Genomic DNA, 17,283 nt, shown 5'->3' with positions numbered 1-17,283 from the left:
TTGGTTCAATATTACATTTTTTTTATCACCATACCTTTCAGCAAATAGATTGTCCTTTTGAAGATACGCTGCTGCTGTTCTCGTTGTTGCAGTCCAGCGTTCCCTGACTGCTTGTGGAATGCCCCAATACTGCTCTACACCACATCCCCGTGGGAAAGGTCCCTGCTCCTGCGAGGGTTGCGTTCAACCTCCAGGCCCCTGTGCAGTAACTTCATCCCTAACTTCTTAGGTCCTTCTCTGTCTCAGTGTGTGTTTTTCACAGTGCCCAGAACCACGAGGGCTTGTGTCTTCCTTGGGGTACCCAGCATCCTGTTATTTAGCCCGGGAGAAGTCTGGGAACTTGCCCCCGATGCATTATTTAGTGGAAAAGGTAACTTGCCCGTCCCAAGTCCAGGGAGGGAGCTGCCAGCTCCCCTCGGGGCTGACCGTGCCAGAGAGTGGGGATGGAGACGAGGCTCCCCGGGAAAGGGATCTCCCTCCTGCAGAAGCGGCGCTCGAGAAGTTGAGAGATGAATTCCTTCCTCTCCATGGCGTTTCTGCTCCTGTTGGGGCTGTTTCTACCATTAAGCCTAATTACTTAGCTTTTTATGTGCTATCCATTTCTTTTCATCATTTTAAAAACTTCAGTTGCCATAACAACATAATGCAATCAGTGAAACATAGCAGCTATTTTCTGTAGTCAAGGTCTGTGCACTGTCAAGGATGTGAGACATTTAAGCAAATCTCCACCATCCCCCTTCCTCCCTCCTCTTTTTTGCTCTCTCTTTTTCTCTCCAAACAAGCTCATAACAGGAAGGAGAAACCATCAGGAATAATTAGACACAATAGTGGAGCAAATCCCAATTGTGCTCATGCAGTCTAGTCTAATGAACTTCTAGCACTAATCTTGGAAGTGTTGATGCTCCTTTTTAATCTCTTCTTTGATGTCATAGATAGATTAGCTGCAGCAGGACCTTGATAATTCGCATTAGAGTTGGGAGACCCATTGCTTCTTCAGAGGAAAGAGAGCAACCCAAAAGATTCTGTCTGGCAATATGTACTTTGCTCATTTTTACTTCATTCATTCCTCAGTTTCAAATGCTTATTGACAATATATGCCCATTGTACTATATTAGTAAATAGAATGGAGTATATTTTGTAAATTCATGGGATATAATCATGAAAATTCATGGCATCTATTATTAAACCATTGCTGGAAGGTTGGGAGAAACCGTCACATTTTTATGTGGGTGGTGAGACTTGCAACAAAGCATAGTATAACTGCTGGGCCCCTACTGCACACATATATAAAAAGCAGACTGAAAATAGATCTGGCAGTCTGGTTCAGTGCTATTCTCAGCAGTGCGAATGTAAAATCTATCCACAATGTCTTACTCACTCCTTGACCTCCAGGAAGGCTTTCCTGGAATAGCAGCAAGTGAGTTTTGAAACCCAGGATTTGGCTTAAACAGCCTTTATCTGGCCAAGAACTGAACGTTATGCTCTGCTTTACAAAGCTAGCCAGTCGGGAACAGAGTCTTCTAGTGGCTTCTGTGATGGTCATTGCCCATTCACGCTTTCCTGTTGTGTGCTTGTGTTTCAGCACCTTGTCCAAGCAAAGGAAGAACGTCATCAGCTGCGTCACTGTGCATGATTCCCCCTACTCCGATTCCTCCAGCAACAACAGCCCTTACTCAGTGCAGCATCGCGCAGGGCAGAACAACGGGAACACCTACGACACCAAAGGGGTTCCAGAGACTCACTGCAGTGGGAACCCCCGAACGATCATCGTGCCACCACTGAAAACCCAGGCCAGTGAGGTGTTGGTAGAGTGCGATAGCCTGGCGCCAGGTAAATTGCACCTCTTCCGTCAAGAGAATTAGTAAGAAATAAATGATTTATCTTGGAAGAATCTCATTGTTCGGTTTCATTTTGTTTGTTTGTTTGTTTTGTTTTCCAAAGAAACCGTGCTCCTGCCCTCCTCTCAAGTGACACATCTGTTCTTGGGAGCTGTATTGCGTTATTAATGTACTCTGGTACACGCAGGAGTCACGGGCGCAAGTGTCATTCCCAGTCACTTCTGTAATAATCCAGGAACAGAATGAAGCCTGTAGTTCAGCATATGACATAAAAGGCTCCCAAATGCAAGTGTGAACCTTTCCTGCCATGCCTTTCCGTAGGTTTACTTTAATATGGGTAGAAGATTGAAAACACAGGTGCATTTTCATCCAAAGCCTTTTTTTTTCATTTCTGGGGAGAACCCTTCCCCAGGATCTTCCTGACTGGGCGAATGAGGTTTGCTCCTCTGGAGCCTCTACAATTAGAGGCAGTATCCTGTATTGAAAAGGGGCTCCTGGTAAAGTTTGCCTGGCGCAGTAAGCTTTCAGCTGCTTGGCAGTGCTGCCATTTGACGCAGTCTTGGTGAGCGCAGAGGCTCCGGCGGTGAGCTCCCCGCTAGCTCCCTCCCTGCCTATCGCAGTGAGGTTGGCTAAGCCAGGGCCTTTTTGGGCTGTGCACACTATACTTTCCTGCCTCTCTTTGGGATTTGTGCCTGTATCTGACAGATCTCCTGGCAGAACGGCTCCTGGCGCTTCTGAAGGATCTGTAGAGCCTTCTCCAGGCCCAGTTTGGGATCCAGATGTAGGGCTTGTGTGGCTGCTTCTAGGATAACAGGCTGGGCCATGTTTACGAGACACTGTTGTGGTATTCTGCTAATTAAGAGAGAACATTTGCTTATCCTACTTCTGTTGTATGTCTCCTCCCAAAAGACATGCTTGAGGAGATTCAGTGAGAAGGTAGGGTGATCAATTAAAGAAAATGATGTAAGCTACAAATGTGTTTCCTTTCCTGGCACAGTCACCACCAGTCACCACTCATCCTCCTACAAGTCCAAGTCCTCCAGCACCGTGACCTCCACCAGCGGTCACTCTTCAGGGAGCTCGTCTGGAGCCGTTGCCTATAGGCAGCAGCGACCAGGAGCACATTTCCAGCAGCAGCAGCCTCTTAATCTAAGCCAGGTAAGTAAACCTAGATAGATTCTGGCAGTGCATCATCAGGACATAACCCACTGCTGCACCAGCATGGGCTGTCCTGTCCCAGCCTAATAATAGTTGGGCCCCATGTTGAGCTAACTTCACTGCAAATCGTGGTCTTCTAGCTCAGGCAGGGCTGATCCCACTCCTGAGTGGGCTGGCAGTGAACTGACAGTGTATTTGGAAGTTAGGCGATCAACAGCGTGAGTGGGAATAATGAAAAAGATGCCACAGCTTGGATACAAGGGAGTGGAAGAGAACCACGCAGGAAGCTCTGAATTCTCCCTAGTTAGGGGTAACTGTGGGGAGAGTATCTTCAAAATGAGGGGAGCGCGTCAGTCTGCCTGCAAGCCAGGGAAAGGTCCCCAGTCAGATGTGACAAGGAGAAGCTGAGTCTCCATACATATACATGACCTGTTGTCAAGTAATGAGTTTGATCTATTCCATGGTAAATCTGCACTGAGATGGAGGCAAATCCCACTGCTTGACAGCATGCAGTTCTCAAGATGTTTCCTAGTCCATGATTGAAACACCCAGGGGGCTCCCTAAGAGCTTCAGTAAATAACGTCCTTTTCGTACGCCGCACCTGGGGCCCATCTCTCTCTGAGGTGAGGTAACAGGAGTAAGGAAGTTACAGCAGAGCGACCAACATTTCAGGAGGAGAAAGTCTGGAAAGCTCAGAGAACAACGTGGGTTTGAATACAGAGCTGAACATAAGCAGAACTCGTAAAAAATAAAAATCCTGGTGTGTGATGGGAAGGGGAAAGGATGCCCCTTCTTCCTCAAAATTTGGTTGAAACAGAAAAAAAAAAGAGTAATTTGACATACCAGTGAGTGAAAATGGAGGAAGTGGGTGAGAGATGTTCTTTTTAATAGTGGTGTTCCTGCAGTTTAGACTGCAGTGACCCAGGAGGAGGATGAAAAGGTTTGGAAAAATAGAAGGAAATAAAACGGACTGTTGTCCTTCTTGTTTTCTAATTCCTGTTTTAGCGATTATTTAATATGCTGACATCACTGTAATTACAAATGATGGGAAAAACTCTTTGACACTATAGGGCAGTGCAAAAAGAAAAAAAAATCCACAACCTTAGAAAATCTCTGAAAATAGCATTATTCCTGTCCTGCTGCAAGAAGTTGCCTTTGCTCAAGTAATCAGATCTCATTACATGAGAGTACCAGGCACCTTCAGGATCTGATCAGATTGAGGTTTTGTTCTCTAGAAAATAACAAAGTTACCTTATTAACCGAGGAGGTGATACAAGCAAAGACCAAAACTGATCAATAATACTTTGCCGGTCCCAGGAGCAATTAGTTGACTTCCTTCCCCGGATTTCCTCAGCAGTGAGCTCACTAACAAAAACCATGCGTTGTTGTGATGCCTGGACTTGTGGAAGACGATCTCGGGGCATCTGCGGTTGGGTCCTTTGTGGTAGCGATGTCAGCAGATCACGGTTCCATGTGGGAGACTCCACTCTCCTCCCGGGGGCCATTTTGGTGGATGCGTGAGACCACCCTAAGCGTGGGAGGGACACTCTGCCATGCCCCATTTCCAAGGGGAAACATCACCAAGATCGCGGTGATGCTGAGGGAGTCAGGAGGAGTGTGGGAAACCTTCCTGAGGCCGCCACCTTGGTTTCGGAGGGTGGCTCCCAGGTCTTGTCTTGTAACTGCCTTTGACTGTCGCTGTCTTTATCCAGGCCCAGCAGCACATCGCGACCGATCGCACAGGGAGTCACCGGAGACAGCAAGCCTACATCACTCCAACGATAGCTCAGGCCCCGTACTCTTTCCCGCACAATAGTCCCAGCCACGGTACAGTTCATCCTCACTTGGCCGCGGCGGCCGCTGCTCACCTGCCCACCCAACCCCACCTCTACACATACACGGCCCCCGCCGCGCTGGGCTCCACGGGCACCGTTGCTCACCTGGTGGCCTCGCAAGGGTCCGCGCGGCACGCTGTGCAGCACACCACCTACCCCGCCAGCATCGTCCACCAGGTCCCGGTCAGCATGGGCCCGCGCGTGTTGCCCTCGCCCACCATCCACCCGAGTCAATACCAGGCTCAGTTTGCCCATCAGACCTATATCAGTGCTTCTCCAGCCTCCACAGTCTACACTGGATACCCACTGAGCCCCACCAAGGTCAACCAGTACCCTTACATCTAAACACTGGAATAAGGAGCAAGAGACACACCCGACACGAGGGAGTGAGGCGGCTGCTTTTGTACTGAAGGACGTGACAAACTAACAATGCAATGGGAGGCTTGCGCGAAACTTGAACGAAGGAGACTTTAAGGAAGAGACGAGAAAGAGGAGAGAAGGGGGAGAACCAATTCTACACTTTTTATTTAAAAAAAAAAAGAAAATGGAAAAAAAGAACAGAAAAAAAACAAAACCACAAAAAAAAAACAACCATTCTGCACCAAACTAGAGAGAGAGAGAGAGAGAGAAGCAGAAGGACCCTCCAGTGGGGTCTTGTGTTTTGAAGAACTTCACCAATAGACTTTTAAAGGTTATTTTCATCCAATAGTGAGCTACATTTAGAAGCTGGTTGTCCAGAACACCTAAAATGAAATCCCTTAGGTTTTTAATTCAATAGGTGTGTGGATTAGGGATTTATCCAGAATTTCAAAGGTTTTATGCCCCATCTTTGCTGTGGTCGCTGTATCTTAAAACATACATGAGATTATGGGTCTTTTATGGAAATAGGAAACGGGTAAGGGAGGCCGGTGGAGGAGAGGAAGATGTTGTCCAAGCTCTCTCAATTCTGATCTAACGTTAATACGCCTAAACATACGTGGGCAGAACAGGACATACATCACTGGTCAAGATCAGAAGCAATGGGGTTGTTTTCCCTTTCCTTGAATACACTGGATAAATCCCTGAGAAATGCTATTCCTAAACAAGATCTCTAAAAATGTATGTTGGATTTCAGTTTCATTTTATTTTATTTGGGAATTTTCCTTTTAATCCCTAGCCGTTTTAGTGTAGGAGGAGACATTTTAGCTGCCCCCCGGTAGAATGTAGCACTATACAGGTCATATACCCTTTTTACTATTTTATGTTGAACTTCAACGATACCAATAGACTATTCCTCAATGTGATTGCACAAAGAAAAGTGATATAACATAGGCATGTAACAAATGTGATTGTCCAGGTATGTATGTATGTGTGTGTGTGTGTGCAGATGCTGCCTTCTCTCTGTGGTGTGTTCCTCAGCACAGCCATTACAACTGTCACAGTCTTAGTTTTACATCATTCCCTCGTAGTGCCTTACCGAACTACAGACGCAGTTTAAGGGTTTACTTCCACTGGTACTCCTAGAAACTGATTGAGGCTAGTCAGAGTTTAATCTCAGCTCATTTTCTTTTGGGGTTGTTATTGCTGATTTTCTTCTTCTGGTGGTGTTTTTTTTTCCCCATATTGTCAATCTTAGCTCACTTGGCAAGGTGTTGGGGAGGCTGGTAGGGGTTGGAAGTGCATATGTCTGTGTCTAGCACTGTATGGGCTGGAAGTGACTGGGCTGGTTATGAGACCCAGCATGACTTCCATAGGGTCTCAGGATCTGCTTGAAGCTCCGTCTGTTTCTTTCCTATTGAAATACCAGGTTTCCTTCTGGGAAATGGAATTCTCATTCTGCTGTTTCCTAACATCTTCATGCAGTTGAAGGATAGATTCCTCCCATCTTTGCTTTAGAAATATCCAACTTGTCAAGTAGTCCTGGTTGTATGTCCCAAATGGGAGCAACAATTTAGCCCATGAAAGGGGAAAACACTAGTCATTGCCAACATCTCTCACTGCTTCCATCAATGGGAGTGGGTAGAGACGGAGATGAATTGAGAAAATCCACTTGAGAGAGTCAAACTCAAGTTTCTTAAGTGAAATGAGAATATTTTAAGACTTCGGGTCATACGCACTGTAACATAGTTGTGGCAATTTCCCCTCTTCCCTTCTCAACTACTTTGCAGAAGATTTCCTGCCATGGTACTGTGGCTCCTCCACGGCAAAGGAAAGCTACAAACTCCGGCTTTCGACAGGTTTCTGACAGGAGCCTTCTTCTAGAATTGGGTTTGGTTAGGAGGAAAGTTCTGGTGGCAACAGCAGTTTGTACCCCTGCATCAATATTCAGTAGCATCTCTGGAGTACCCATGTGTGTGGATGGGCTTGGAAGGAAATAGAGAAAAAGAGTTTGATGGAAATTTTCTGTGAAAACTGAAGTCTACATGGCTACTCAGTTCCACTTTACGTTTCTCTGTAACTAGAGCATGAAGTATTTAAGTATTTTATCAGATGCTGGAAAATAGCAGGTTCATTGGCAGAGAGACGAGGGATGCATTCCCTGGTAGCAGTAAGGAGGAGGGTGGGAATTGCTCAGGTGGGAAGACCTGACAAAAAGATAAGCACAAGTGCATGGCCTTGTGCTGAGTGCTTGGCTGGTCTGGGAGAGGAAGGGATTCTGCTATGGATAGATGGTTCAGCAAGATTATTGTCTCCTGGCAAATCACCTCTCTGGTTGCCAGCTCTGATTCCTGGGCTATCATTGCACAGTTTTCTTTTCCTGCCTGCCCTTCATTCCAGCTCAATATACTGTAGATGAGGGTGTGACCTCCCAGCAGTCTATGCACCTTACTCCCTTCCTTTGGAAAGACAACACTTCCCCTTTAAGCTAAGGCAGGAAAATAATTTCCCATTTTCTTGATGAAGTTCTGTTGCATTCCTCTCCTGTCCCATCAGTTCAGGAATGAGAGCATCATGCTGCTTGTGTCATGAAAAGGAAAGATAATGTTATTTTATTGTATGGTTGTTATGATTATGATTATTATTATTTTATTATTATAATATTTTACTCTGGGTTTTAATTGCACACGCATTCCTTAATCTTTGTGTTATTTTTTTTCGCTTAGTATTGTTGTTACTGTTAATTTTATTACTCTTCATCAGTGGCATCAGAAGGGTTGCTGTGTTTGTGAAATCTGGAAGAGGAAGGGAAAACAAGACTGTCCTGAAAATGAAAATTCTGCCAACAACCTAGGAGAAGTGGGGCTGTTATGTGAGAGCAGTCACAGCTGAAAGGGGTCAGAAGCTACCCTCCATGTCACATCTGCATTTCAGGACAAATTCAGAAATATTTACTCAGAGGTCAAAACCAAACATCTGATAACATAGTTCTCTCTCAGGAGAGCTGAATTAAAGGCAGGTAAGAACCCTGGCACTCTACAGCTCACCACCATTTTGTTTGACAGGTCATTTCCATGAGATCAAGACCTATGTGTGCTCCAGGCCGTGCTCGTTTGACCCTTTTGATTAACCCAAGAGCACACTAAATACTAGAGGCTCCGTTTTGCTAAAGGTGAAAGCGAATAGATGGTTCTCCAAAGACAGGACTATCTGAGGAACCCAATGAAGGACTCACAGTCTGGTCACTGGATTATCAGCACTGACACATAAGGAAAGCACTAGCTAGTTAAAATACAGCTCCAGGAAGAGCGTGGTACCTCTTCTTCCACTCTCACTAGGGATTAGTGTGTCCATAGGGCTGGATTTCTCGGCTTGCATCTTTTTGTCCTTGATGTAGATTCTCCCTTTCTTGGTTACTATTTGTTGTGGAATTTTATTATGCTAGTTTCTAGAATTTAGGTATTTATGTTTTCATTTTTATCATCTGCTCTGTTAGAATGAGGGGAGCAATGACTAAATTTAAACTCCCTAAAAAAACGACAGGACTTCAGAAGTGACTTAGTGTTAATCATGCACTTCAGTAGTTTGGTAAAGAAGAATAGATTTAAACCCTGCAAGTTAACTACTTGTTTGTATGCTTCTCTGGCTTAGGACCATCAAACTATGGAAGGTTGTAATCTCAATTACAGTAATATTTGAGTTGAATTTGCTGCGTTTTCTCCATGTATCCCTCTGACCTGCTCTTCCACTAAGGCTCCATTCTGATTTTGGGGCAGGCTTGCCAGTGGAGCGGCGAGAAGGGCAGGCGCTGGCACTGTGAAAGGATGCTCAGAGGAGGCAGCTGCTGGTGTTGTCTGTGCTGGAGTCACTCATGGGCCAGCGGTAGCTCTGGGCAAGGCAGGTGGCTGTGGCAATGGGGTGCTGCAGCTGCAAGAGGTGGCCAAGGCAGCCACTGAGCTGCTTTGGTGCTGCAATACTGAGAGCAGTGTTTTCTGGTGGGCATGGGGGACGTGAACACTGCCTCCTCCCTCACCTGCACGAAGGCATAGTATGGAAAAGTGCGATCCTGTTAGCCACAGGGGGAACTGGACCATATTGGCAGAAGTAGTAAAAGTGTAACATGCTTTTGGTGCCACCTGTATACCTGCCAGCTTGATGTTTGCCAAGTCTTTTGGATAAGATACGGGATAGGTGTGTTTGGGCTGGGTTTGTGTTCTTCCTGTGCGTGGAGTAACCTGCATGGAAACCTGAAAGAAGAGGTGAATGTTCAGGTGCTGGAAGTTTTCTGGATGGCTTTTGGCTGGCTCAGTGAAGAAGTGGTCCCTTTCCTCATCATCTTCTCTCGCATTCCTCTCATGTGGGAAGCAGAAAGATGTATGGACATCACCACTCCTTAGGGGTGGATGTTCAAACTACTGCTGTGAAACCAGAATGTAGAAGGGAGTGGAAAAAAATAAGTAGAATGGGAGAACTGAATGGAAGTATTTCTCACTGGAGTGTGGGTCAAATCCAGCTGTCTCAGAAAGCAAATGCAATTCCGTTCCCCTCAGCAGAGCTGCCCCTGCTTGTGCCCAGTGAATTGTCTTGTTTCTCTCTCTCTCTTTCTCTAGTAAATTTGTCGTAATACAGAAAACATTCCAGGAAAGGGACACTTCTATCTCTGCCGTTCTTTCTTTTTTATACTTTCAAGGGATTATGTCTCACAATTTGGCTTGAAAGCAATTCCATTAGTGAACTTGAAGGGAAGATAAACCTATGTTTTTATTTAACCAAAGAAAAAAAAAATTAAGAGAGAAAGAGACCCCCAACCATGTCAGGTATAGAGCAAAGTCACAGCTCGCAGTAGTCAGGCAATAGTGCAAAGCTATGGAATTCCCTCCTTCTTTTGCCTTCTTTTTCTTTTTTCTCTCACATTTCTATCATTGTTTTGAGTAGCTGGTTTGATGAGCAGAGAAATTCACACTAAATACTGCTGCTATTCTAAACTTTAGGGGATGTCAAAAACTTCATTCTTCTCATTATTGTTCACGTTGATTAAAATGTGCCAGTGGCAACAATGCAGTGTTGAAATGGTGAGCTGCATAGTGGGGATAAGCTTCTGGAGCGCATGTAGACACTGTCTGGATTTAGGGTGCTGGTTTCGTTCTGTGGTTAGACAGAGAACAGGGCTGCAGTGGGCAGCTTACATCTTTTCCCATGCCTTGGTAATTAGCCCGACAGAGAGATTGGCAGCGCTACCTATGGGCCAAATTCCGGATACCTCTTTGCAAGGTCTGAGTAAACCATTTTTGTTCAGGGCAGGCAGCGCTTAAGGGAAAACGTTGGGAAGGGAATTATTTCTTCCTTCCCGCTGACATGGCTGTGACTGCCAGGATCCCATCTCTCCTGGGAGCTTTGGAGCAGTGGTCTGCAGTCCTGGACATTCTCTCGTGTCGTCACCCTGTCCCCAGGTGTTCCAGGCGCTTCTGTGAGGGCGGCACGCGTGGCCTGCCCCCCGCATGCTTCCTGTGGCCTGCTGCTGTGCACACAAATCATTTTACTCCCTCTGTACTCACCAAGGAGATGGGTCTGTGTTCCCGGGTTCTTTGGACTCCAGCAAAGCTGCCTTTGGAGACACGAGCATCTCGCCGAAGGGCGGCCCTGGCCCGTCATGGACCTGGGCTCTAAACACGGAGCGAAGTACAATATTTCAGAGCGATAGCCCTGTACCACCCAGTAGCATCTGGGCTCCTTGCTGGAGTAGTAGTTTTGAAAACTGCGTTCCCTGTGCTGGTCCCTGTCCCGGTGATACCTCCTTCCCACAGTCCAGCAATGTCGCTGCTTCACATCAGGACCAGGGGCTCTGTATGGAACATGTTTTGGCCCATGACAAAGTCCATTCCAGGAGTGACCTCCCCCAGTGGAACAGAGCCCTGTGCCAGGCTGCTGGGCATGCAGGCGTTTTGCAGAACGGGGCTCCAGGTAAGCCAGGCTGAGCTCTGCACGTGTCAAATGCTTTTGGTGGAAAGGCACCTTTCACACAAATCAAGAGTGAAATTTGAATGGTAATTTAGCTTGGTTCTTCAGAAGTCTTATGAAGCATACTATGAGGTTTTGCTTTCTGCATTTGTAGTTTGAAACTCCTGTTCCTCATTTACGGGTTAGCTTTGTCCTTCCACTTTTAGCAGTGCTGCTATAACAGACTATTCATGTATGTTTGAAGATAAAGTTTTTGTTTTTAATTTTTTGCTTATCATAATTAATCTAAGAAAGGCAATACTAAAGGTATATTTTTTTCCAAAAAATGATATTTTTACTGCACTGATAAATATTGTGACATCTCTGTTCTTAACTCTTTAGCTGTAAGGGGAATTGTGTGCAGATTCACACAAACCTTGTAAATACTTGTGCGTGCTTCTGACAGCCAGGGATTTCTTTTTCTTTCTCTAAAACAAGGTTTCCTCTGAAACAAAAAGCAATGGGCAAAATGCTCAGAGCAAAAGAAAAGCTTATCCCACTTTCAGAACATAGCAAAGGAGTTTTTGCAGTGCTGGCAGAGTTAATATTTAATGCAGATGTGTTTTGATTTTCTTTTTTCGGGAAATTGTTTGGAAAGGAATAAGAAAGCTAGGAAAGCTTTGGTCTGGAATTCTGATCAGCAATGTTACTCATCTACATATGGCACTTCTGGTTTTTGTTTTCATTTCGTTTTGTTTTCTTTTAAGTATCGGCTTGTTCTAGGCTCGCTTGCCTGAGTTCTAGGTTAGTCCGTAGGTGTTCTGAGCTCGCCTGCTGCTCTAGAACCGCTGACTCCTTTGGAAGCAAACCCTCCTGATCAGGATTCTGGATTCTGATTGCTATAAAAGGTATTCCCAAATATTGTGGGATACCTTCTGTTTTTTTTAAAGAAGGATTTAGATACACTTATATTAACACAAACTGTGACCTAATGGCAATAATTACCTCAAACGTGGGCATTCATCCTGGTTTTAGCCTTTCTGAAAACATGTAGCCAGCTTGAACTTTGATTCAAAGACTATAAACCCTGCACGGGCGGAATAATGATAAATGCCCACCCCGGTCATTGTTGCTTGAGTGAATTCTGGAGACAGTGAATCTTGAAAAAGAAAAAAAGAAATTAAACCAAGGAATAGATTACTCTTTTATGTATTTTAATCAATTGTGATGTTAAAATGCACATGTAAGTATATATGTTTATAGCTACTGTAAAATGCTTTGGCCTTCTAGAAGATATTTAATGAGTCACATTTTAAACCATTATGAACTGAATAATAGACTGTGGCTACTTAAACAGTTTTCTGGCTACATTTTATAGTTATTACAGTGTTTTATAGTTTACATTTAAACTGGTACTTTTTTAGGGAAATCTTGTGTTTGTAAGTGACACCTTCAAAAACTCAATACAGCTGCCTCTTTTTAATTTTGTCCTTTAAAATGGAAAAGTACAAGTGCGTCTTTAATATGTATATTCTGTTCTGAGATATAACATAGTGTTGGAAAGTTAATCCAGATCAAGTAACCGGCTATATTCTAAAATCTGGTTTAAACAAAGCACTCGCACCCACTTGGAAGTTTTAGCACATGTAGTCCATCAGATGAGCTGTTTGCTTGCTTGTTTGGGTGACGTCCTCTATGGGAGCTCCTTGGGCTGAAGCAGGGAGCACAGGACCTCTAGATCCACTGCTCTGTGTAGGATCCTCTAGATGAAGAGACCCGTTAAAGAGAATGAAGGATATTCAAAGGAAGGAATGTGTTGTACTGTTGATAACTCATTAGTTGACTGATTGATCCCTGAGATAGTGAATGCCTGGTTTATTTTATTTGTGTGTGTGTGTGTGTATGTGTGTGTGTGTGACAGCCACTCAGAGGCAATGCTGTAATTTGGCTTTCATCTGTTCACCCTTTTGTTACAAACAACGCTTACCACCCCAGAAGTGGTTTGAACCAGTAAATGAAATACAAAGTTCAGTGACCATCTCCTTGTCAACTTTGTTTTCTCAGCCAATGTCAATTCCCATTAATGCTATTTCCTCGCTGTTATAAGTTACCGTGTGTTTTGCGTTTTGATATATTACATTATCCCCCTCTCCAGTCTCGCTTAGCCATAAGTACCCATCTGGTTTTGTCTTCGCTTTCTTTCACTTGGCTAACCAATGAACAAGATATAAAAGTCTGCTGGGCGAAATGGTAGCTCACGAAAATGCGGGAATTGGCATTCAAAAGGGAAGAAACCAAAACCCAGTCTGAAGAGCCGAGCGCCCGTTGCGGAGGTGGGTGCTCTCAGGAAGGCTCCTCGCGCGCCCCTGTGGCGCCTGGCGCGTGACACGAGAGCGCTCGGGCGCACCGCGAGGGGAAGCGGGCGCTCGCTGCCGCTCTGTGGTGGGCTCCCGCGCTGCTCCCAGCGCGGCCAGCGGCCCCGCTCCACAGTGGGCTCCCGTGCTGCTCCCAGCGCGGCCGGCGCAGCGGGTTGGGCCAGGGCGATGCGCCGGGTCCTGCCTTGGCGGCTGCCCAACGTGCCCAGCAAGGCACAGTACCAAAGCGATGACTATCACAGGAGAGCGGGGCAGCGCTGGGGCAGCCGGCAAAGCGTCCGCCCTCCCGTAGCGCCCGCTCAGCCCATCGCTGCAAGGACGAAGCACGAGACTCTTTCTGAGCACTTTGGCTTGGGCCTTGCCGAGCGAGCCGGGGTTCCCAGCCCCACGACGCATGTCCCGTAGCGTCCCAATGGTCACCCAGAGCCCGGCCGCCCACAGAAGGGAAGGCGGGCGCTTCTGCAGTGCTTCCGCGTGACGGGGTTACATACAACACTTCTGGCTTTTCTTTATTTCCCCCACCCGCCTTTATTTCCTGTGCATTCGGGTTGGTTTTGTTTCGTTCCGTTCTGTACCCTCCTTGCAATGAAACTTCCATGGGTATTCCAGGGCACAGCTGTTTCAGATGTAAAAAGGATCTCCTCGTCCCAAGCTTCACCAACAACGCAGCCAAGGCACTTGGGGCACTGGATTCTACTTGGGCAGAACCAGAATGTAGCCTGTATCTTTTATACCAAATCCGATTTCTGAAAGGAGAGGAAGTGGAGTTAATAGCTTTATTAAAGGAGTGCGTGAAAGAGAGAGAGTCAGAGAGGGAGCGAGAAAGGGAGAAGGAAGAGGGGCATCCGGGAAGTTGAAGGGTCTAGACTCGGGGTAGTTAAAAACGAACCAACAGGTGAAACTTTTTTTTTTATTATTATTTTTTATTTTGTTTTATGAGTCGCAAAATCCTTTTAGAAACAAAAGAGGGGGAACGGAGGGAATGTTTTATGCCTTTTGACTGCCCACGACCCCAGGGTACTCTGGACGGAAAGTGGAAGTTAACAAACACTGCACCAAAATCCTGAAGGGGAAGAGGGGGAGGAAACAAGCTGTGAACTGCTATTGCACGTGCAAGGGAAACGATGCCCCTGCCCCAGCTCTGTATCTTGAACGGATCTTTCTCTACAGCTTCATCTCAGCCCAGTGACCCCACGAAAGCCCTGAGCCGTTGTGTTCCTTCACTGTGCGGTTTCTGTAATAAGAGTGTTAATCCATGTTAATCCTTGTGAAAATTATTGTGTGCAACAGTATTTTCTTGTGTACTGCTTTTTTCCTATGTGACTTGTCCCTTTCTTTTTCTTTCTTTTTTTGTTTTTTTTTTTTCTTTTTCCTTTTCTCTTTCTTTTTTTTTCATTTGGTAAATATGTCTTTCTTCTTTTTAAAAGAAAAACAAAACAAACTGATGTGTTGTAGACCTATATGTAACCTATTCCTTAGTCTCATATTATAGGTATGTTATAAGAATGGATATTTTACTTGGCTTTAGAATGTTTTACAAGAAAACTAATTCTTAACCAATCAAGTTCTTGCTACTAAAAAAAAAATGCTTGTGTTTTTCATCATGACGTTGTGTGCTTCTAATTAATAATCATTTTCGTTGTAGAAAAATGGAGTGAATTTATATTAGTCTTGGAAACTAATAATAGCATTGTAAATTTATGAGATGATTTTAACAGAAAATACATTATAGAAGAATATAGTTATTTTAATTGTAATATTACTAACTGTAGGGTGAGAAAGGAGGTCCCGTTGTGGTGAACTATGTTATAGCTTGTTATTCACAGTTTCTTTTTGATCATTTTTTCGGTCTCTGAGGTGAAACGAGTTATTAATCAGAATTTGTAAACTCACATATGCATATTGTATATGTGTAGAAATGTAATCACACTTTGTCTTGGAATTACATTAAACTGTTTTAAGTCACTGCAAAGCTTGTGTGTCAGTATGTCTTCTAACTAGTTAAAGTTTGGTCGGTTTTCAATTATTATTGTTTAATCTCCTGAGTCTATTTGGAAAACACCAGTAATAGGGTCATTAATAATAAATAAATCGCTTTCCTTTGAGGTGACATTTTTAGATTTCTGAGCCTGGTATTTTTTTTCCAATACAGAAGAGCATCTGTGTTCAGATCTGAGCTTCACAAGGATACAGAAGGGTACTCAGAGCTGCAATTTTAGTTTAGATCCCTTTAGAGTTCCTTGGGGCTGCCTGTTGTGCTGACTGAAGCGTGGGGATCCGTCGCAAATATCAACCTATTTCTTCTTATTATGCCAGAACCCTTACTCCATTTGCTGCCTTTCATTTCTTTGATGAATCCCAGCTGACCTTTGGAAAGTTTGGACATGAAAATGCTGAAACAACCACTTGTTGCTGATGGCCATAGGTAGCCTTTAGGCTGTGCTTGGTTTTTGCTGCTCAGTGTATTCAGGAGCAAGGTGCAGAGGTCTGTAAAGGATGTCTTCTTACACGATCCTACCTTGGAGAAGACAAGTGGCTCTTAATGGAAGGGGAATGAGACCTACCTGTTTTTGTTGCTGACTTTCCTCCATGCTGTGCCTCCAGCTACTGGGTTTCCTGGACTACACAATTCATGTTGCGTTTAATTCAGGCTCTCTATTCCCCTGGATGGTTGGAGGATGTCTAATGATTGATACTGTAGTAACTACGGTATGGGGCTACACTGTACATTATACAGCTGATGAAGGGGTCACGCAAACGTGGTAGCTGCATGATGGAACTGCACCACACCGCCGCGCGGTGCGCTTGCTTTGGTAAGGAAACCTTGAGATAAAACGGGAAGCGTATTTTAACAGAGACTGTCTGTAGTGAAGCAAAGACCCTCATTTCCATGGCTGGCAGCCCTGGGCTTGGTTGCCAACGTTGTTTCAGGAATTTCTAGAACATCTAATGAGTGCTGCAGCTGTTGCTGCTGTGAATCTCTAGGTAGACGTTGACATTTCTGGTAACAAGAGGTCAGGACACCATTCTCCTGGTTGGCCCACGCTGGCTGGGACCTGAATTCAGTAAAAGCAATTAAGGCTCTAATGCCTGTGCCTATGCAGCCCACCAATTAAATTTGTGTTTAATTTGAAATCATGCGTCCTATTAAACATGATGCTTTTGCAACACAGGCTAACAGGTAATGTATGCTCAAGTACTTCACTGGAAAGGGAGAGCTTACTAGTTCATGATACAAGGAAGAGACTTTAATGAATGATCTCATCTCAGAAACAGCTGTAAATCCTGAAGAGCGAGATTAACTAGAGTTTCCCCACGTCTGCATTGTGTTACACTATCTTTCTTTCTTTCTTTTTTGAAAATGGAGCTATAAAACTGTAAAAAATATTTATCCTTCTGTTGTCCAAGAAAGAGGCAGATTAAAAATAAATTGAAGTTGAAGAATGTGATTTCTTACCACTTTTTCCCAGGTGAGGAAAATTGTTTCTCAATTTAAGCAGGGCTGTTTCTAATGGAACCTTTGATGACTCCCGGGAGGAAGCAGTGGGATTTTTCAGGCAGCAGATAAAAGGGTGAAAATGTTCTTAAAGAATTAGATACCATCAAGGACCCAAGTCTAGCCCATAGACATCTCAGCACTGAGGGCCAGTGTGTGAGTGCAGTGATTTCTCGAGAGCTGCTAGTCACAACCCATCCTGCATCGCTGTGACCTCGCTCAGGAACTGCAAATGTGTCAGGAAAGCTGAAATCAGGTATGTGACTGTGCTAGCACAAACCAGTAAA

At 44.8% G+C, this 17,283-nt stretch overlaps 1 protein-coding gene across 4 annotated transcripts in view; it reads left to right on the top strand.

Annotated features, from left to right (window-relative positions):
* The window catches only part of HIPK2 (homeodomain interacting protein kinase 2), a 117,846-nt gene extending 111,089 nt beyond the window's left edge, over positions 1-6,757 (top strand). For all 4 annotated transcript variants that reach the window (XM_088521597.1, XM_088521595.1, XM_088521596.1 and 1 more), the window contains exons 13-15: positions 1,583-1,830; positions 2,836-2,996; positions 4,709-6,757. In XM_088521597.1, coding sequence (XP_088377723.1) covers positions 1,583-1,830; positions 2,836-2,996; positions 4,709-5,176 — 877 coding nt within the window. In that variant the 3' untranslated portion in view covers positions 5,177-6,757. The remainder of the gene's footprint in view (positions 1-1,582; positions 1,831-2,835; positions 2,997-4,708) is intronic.
* The last annotated feature ends 10,526 nt before the right edge of the window (positions 6,758-17,283 follow it).

The sequence above is a fragment of the Tinamus guttatus genome, unplaced genomic scaffold (genome assembly GCF_059628265.1).
Source record: "Tinamus guttatus ecotype Peru unplaced genomic scaffold, ASM5962826v1 Tinamus_guttatus_pri_ptg000125l, whole genome shotgun sequence".
Lineage (NCBI taxonomy): Eukaryota > Metazoa > Chordata > Aves > Tinamiformes > Tinamidae > Tinamus > Tinamus guttatus.
The sequence above is the reverse complement of the archived record's forward strand: the minus strand, read 5'-3'. Positions and strand labels throughout refer to the sequence as shown.